General features: G+C 37.7%; 1 protein-coding gene across 1 annotated transcript; it reads left to right on the top strand.

The window, feature by feature from the left end:
- Positions 1 to 1,472: 1,472 nt before the first annotated feature.
- Positions 1,473 to 4,080, top strand: LOC111036036. Its single transcript, XM_022317923.1, has 3 exons — positions 1,473 to 3,490; positions 3,563 to 3,652; positions 3,750 to 4,080. Exon 1 carries the CDS (start codon positions 1,571 to 1,573, stop codon positions 2,384 to 2,386), a length of 816 nt encoding a protein of 271 aa, XP_022173615.1. The 5' UTR covers positions 1,473 to 1,570; the 3' UTR covers positions 2,387 to 3,490; positions 3,563 to 3,652; positions 3,750 to 4,080.
- The last annotated feature ends 1,583 nt before the right edge of the window (positions 4,081 to 5,663 follow it).

Here is a 5,663-nt window from a genome sequence, read left to right as displayed (position 1 = left end):
TTAGTCGTTGGCGGCTCCTTAAATCCATCTAAAAGTAACTTTTAATACGGCGACCATTGAGCACCCTTAAATATTTTATTTTGATTATGACTTTAGATTTTTTTTTATAATTTTGATAAATATCAGCACTGACGACAACACTCACGCTCCAGTTTGCTTATCTCACCCCACTCGATATAGGTACCTATATTAGAGTGTGACGGCCGATCGGTTGATTCGTGATAGATCCGCGTATGACCAGAAAAATATTTCAGTATTTTTAATTCGTGTCAAATATTTATCACGGTTGAGGTTAGGTATAAGGTAGCATGGTAGGTCACGTTTGAGCTATATAAATATCATTGCACACTTTATACACTCAGGACTCAGGTGTATCGCGGAAGAATAAACTGTTCAAAAGTCATAGAAACGCCGTTTCAAACGTATGAAAAGAAAAAAATTAATCCTAGTTGAGAAAAAAAAATGGTTATAACCGATCCTAACCGACAGCATATTAGGTAATGTAAAAAAAAGTAAAATGTTTAATCTTCATCTAAACGACGACAGGTGCACACGAATTGCGACCCGTGTCAGATAAATGCATACCATTTTAGATGAATTGCGTGCCCGACGCATGCCGTATAGTTTTTTTCCACTTGCAGCATCGCGAGAATAGTTTTCGATGATTAATATTAGTTGGAAATATTTAATTACTTAAGCGAAAGCTTCATTAATTACGTATTTTCAAATAAATTATTGGTCACCACTACTAGCATAATATTATACTAAATTAAATGTTGTAGGTATAGGTATTTAGTTTTTTCTACTTTCAGTACTCTGTTNTGTAAAAAAAAGTAAAATGTTTAATCTTCATCTAAACGACGACAGGTGCACACGAATTGCGACCCGTGTCAGATAAATGCATACCATTTTAGATGAATTGCGTGCCCGACGCATGCCGTATAGTTTTTTTCCACTTGCAGCATCGTGAGAATAGTTTTCGATGATTAATATTAGTTGGAAATATTTAATTACTTAAGCGAAAGCTTCATTAATTACGTATTTTCAAATAAATTATTGGTCACCACTACTAGCATAATATTATACTAAATTAAATGTTGTAGGTATAGGTATTTAGTTTTTTCTACTTTCAGTACTCTGTTAATACTCATACCCATAGTATAACTATCAATGATAGATTACCGTTCAGGCTCGGTTCAAGGAGTAGGCGACATTGGCCCACGCCAATGGTGGCCCATTAGTAGGGGGTTGGCATTTTCAAAACAGAAATAATATTTTAATTTTAGGAGAGTCAAAATTAGATTTTGCCCAGTGCACTGTTTTCGCTTGATCCGGTCCTTCTACTACCTATTACATTCGTTTATGTTGGAACTAGGAAACTTAGTATAACGGTCCACTGTCCGTTTGCACTCATTAGAAACCGAAAAAATATAGTTATTAGTAAAATACAGTCTAACCTCATACTGATCAATGATTCACGTCGTGTTTCGAACCCGCAGGACACAGGTACGCGTTCGACTGGCGCGTTGTGCCCGTTTGGCTGGCGTACGCAGCGCTGGACGCGTTCATCATGTACTACAACTACCTGGAAGCTTCCGGTTACGTTGGCGCGTCGTTCCGGAAGTGTTTCGAGGAGTCTTACTGCTTCGCCGTCATCGAGCTGGCCAACCGGAACCTGGGGCCGTTCTCAGCGCTGGCGTGCACCATGTTCTACGGGCGCCGGCACAAGGCGGCCGCGCTGGCCGGCACCGAGCGCGTGTTGGCGTTCATCCGGGACACGGACCGGGACGCGGCCACGAAACACAGCTCGGCCCCGCTATTGTCACCGGCCGTCAAGTACTACTCGGCCGCGTTGATGGCCGCGTACACTGCGTGCTTGTGGCTGTACACGGCGGCCGTGCCGGTGACCGTCATCTTTCCGTATTGCGTCAACGCGCTGGGCCAGACGGCCGTCTACAACCTGGTCACGTTTCAGTACAACGTGCTGGGCAATGGTTACGCGCGCATCGATCGGCTGCTAGAGAAGTCCGTGGACGCGGGGGGCCATCGCCGCCGCCGGCCACTGGCCGCGCGCGTGGCTCGGCTGGCCCGAGCGTCCGACGACTTTGGCCGGCAGGTGGGCCACCTCAACCGGGCGTACGCGATGACTCTGTTGCTCAAGTGGCCGTACAGCGTGGTCCGCATCACCATGGTCGTGTTCCGCATCATCGAGCTGTCGGCCACCGTGCAGGATGGCCGTCCGTTCGCCCGCGTGGCCGTCGTGCTGATCGTCGAACACGTGGGCGAGATACTCCTGTTCCTGGTGCAACTGTCGTATTTCTGCTACACTGGCGCCCGTTTGTCCGGCCAGGCACGTGTTTTGCACTTGTATAACGACAATAACTAGTGGCTGAGATTGTAACACCCTAAAAAATCTCAACAAATTACTAAAAAACACTCAAAAAATGCATTATAGAAATTAATGCAATTATGAAAAATATAAACAAGTGTATTTTGAATTTTTTAAATAAGTAGTATCATGAATTTACAAAACATATGTACAGATAACTAGATCTCATCGACTTGTTTCACCGTACACTTCATCTAGACTCGTTATCTAGGTTTTGACATTTAAACTGGGTATAAGTTCTTGTTGTCCAAGAATATAATACAAATTACGAGCACCTACCTTATAATCTGTTATATTTATATTAAAATTAAAAATCATTTCGTAGTGTAAGAATCTTAAAATAGAATTTCAAATTCATATTTTTTCTCAAGAATTCAAAAAATTCTCCAACAACTGTGAAATGTCCTAAAAATTTAAGAAAATTGACAAAAATATACGAAATAAACTTTCTTATTTGCATTCAAAAATATGTGAAACACGTTGTTTAGTAATGCGAAATGCATCGGAATCCTAGTCCTAAAAATAACATAGTAGTTATTATTTTTCGTTATTTTATGTACTTTTGATTTTGAAGATTTACAATAGTACTGCCTATTATTTACAAGGAAACATAGTGAGGTATAATAAGAACGTTGCAACAAATTTTTTTTATCTTCTGGCTTTACTATCGTATGTGGTAATGTATCTACGGAATGACGCTATAGTGCACTATATCCGTGAGACAAGAGAAATAGGTAACTTATTAGTATCTATAATGATCAGTCATCTCTGAACTTGTGTCATAGACCACATTATAGTATAATGTGCTTAAATGTGTCGTTCGATACGTCAAAAATGTGTACAAAATTAAATTATGAATAATGATCATGGCTAGAAGGTACATAAAAAAATGCAAAATTCTTAAAAAGACATTGTTAATTTAATATCAGTAAATATGGGGTTGTGTTGTTTAAGATAACTTCCTGTCGTAATAATATTTAAAAATGGGTTATACTAATTACAAAATTATATTATCGCCTACAGGCGAACAGGACTGCAGCGAGTTTACAAAAATTTAAACTCCACCATGGATCCCATCTGGACTTGGAAGTTAAAAAAACGGTAAAAAGTGTAAATTATTATTAAACTACAGAATAGTGATAATACATTTTGTATTGTGTGTCTTAACGTTAGGTCGAAATATTTTGGATACAGATAAATGCTAGAAAAATACATTCAACAATTGGTGGATTTGTTATTGTTAATATGGACCTAATGAAAGCTGTAAGTCTTCAAAAATATCTCGATTTTTATGTTGATAGATAAAAATTGTTAGTTTGTATTATTATGCCGTGACAATAGTACATATTTTGTTTTGCAGATGTGTGGTATCATTGCAACATATTTTCTAGTTCTGATTCAATTCAAAAGTCAAAAAGGCAAATCCAAACCATTGTACCTCATCTGGAATTAGGTCAATTATTTATTACCTATATATATTATTTGTAGCTATAATATGGCAAACTGTATCATTACATATATGAAAAATCAACAACTTGTGTTATGTATTCAGAATTTATGAAATATACATACAACTGAAAACACAAACTCCTTATAGCATTAAATAATATAATAATAAGTTTTCAAATGTATTTTTTTTTTAAAACAATAAATTGGTAAGTAAAATATTAATGCATGTAAAGTAACTTAAGCAAGGCAGTCAAAACAATTTTTTAATAAATAATATTAAATGTTATTATAACTGATTTATGTGTTATAGTTATACAGTATACATGTTATATTTATTTAATTTATTCATGATTTATTAATTTATATTGGCTTATATTTAGATGAAGTAAAAAATAAATTTATTTGAAATAATGACGATTTACGGGGAATTAACTCTCTTTGACGTCTCAATTGTTAACTTCTCAGTTAATCCGTGAATAAAATGGTAGGTTTTTCAAAATATTATTTTTTTTTTTGTTACTCTTATTTAATAATGTTTCACTCAAATCGATTTCCATTCGTAAAATTAAACAAAACATCAATAATCAGTTAATATAACTATATAGCATATGTATTGCACATATATTACCTATGTATTACCGGCAATTGAATGGAATCGTATATTGAAAGTAAAAACACGGCAGAGTCAAAAATATAATCTATTTAAAGCGTCTGGCAAATATATGAATACATCGATAAACTACTTTCGATAATAAAATAAAATAAAAATACTAAATTATTGAACAGCAACAATATCGGAACCCATAATAAACCAACCGATTACGCATGACGTACATATAGCTTTCCAAACTAAATACAGTAAACATGGCGAACACATCACATTTGGCGAAATTGTTATATGCCGTGCGCAAATAACGCCTACTACAGTAAGTGGGTCGGTGTGGGTGAAACAAATGAAGTGGGTACGTCACTGCAGTACTCGCATCCGCCTTGACGCGCTAGGGATAGTTTGTGCTTTCGTGCTCAGCCCTTCGGCGGAATTATATGTTTTGTGAAGTATATGTTTACAGCTGATACCGGGTGCAACGGTGGTCGTAATATTCGGTGGTGAAATGCAAGTCACCGGTGACAGTTACGGATACATGCGTTTGACCCACATATTGGCCGTCTGCTGGGGAATGCCCATAACTCGTAGACGATCCGCCGCCGATGACGTCAGAGGCGACAGGGATTCGGCTGACGTACACGATGGTAAGGTGACATAACACGGCCTTATCGATTATAACAATTAGAAGCTCGAGCCCTAAAACGTTTGTCGACCCCTCTCAAAACCTTGGTTGGTCTTTGACCGATAACCCCTGTGGTTTTAAACAACCTTATAAGTGTCCATAAATGATGATATAATATTATTAAAGATCTAAATGAACATATCTATTTTTCGTTATTTACTGCCATAACAGCTTTTGATAAATTTACACCGTACTTTTTTGACTACCTAAGGCGTAAATTGATTTTTATTATTTTCAAAATATGCATATTTTGACAGTTTTTTTAGTCCATTAGAGTCCTTGCTCTACTAATGGTCACATTTATTTTGTATCCATACGTGTAGTTGGCCATATTATTTTATTTGCGACCCACAGGGTACAGATACAGATTCGACCGGCGCGTAGTGCCCGTGTGGTTGGCGTACGTGGCACTGGACGCATTCCTCATATACTACAACTACATGGAGGCTTCCGGTTACGTGGGCCAGTCGTTGCGGAAGTGTTTCGAAGATTCGTACTGCTTCGCCGTCATCGAGCTGGCCAACCGGAACGTGGGC

Source organism: Myzus persicae, unplaced genomic scaffold, assembly GCF_001856785.1.
Source record: "Myzus persicae strain clone G006 unplaced genomic scaffold, MPER_G0061.0, whole genome shotgun sequence".
NCBI lineage: Eukaryota > Metazoa > Arthropoda > Insecta > Hemiptera > Aphididae > Myzus > Myzus persicae.
The sequence above is the reverse complement of the archived record's forward strand: the minus strand, read 5'-3'. Positions and strand labels throughout refer to the sequence as shown.

Coding starts and splice junctions, on each gene's coding strand:
- LOC111036036 (XM_022317923.1), top strand. CDS start 1,571: ATGTACTACAACTACCTGGAAGCTTCCGGTTACGTTGGCGCGTCGTTC.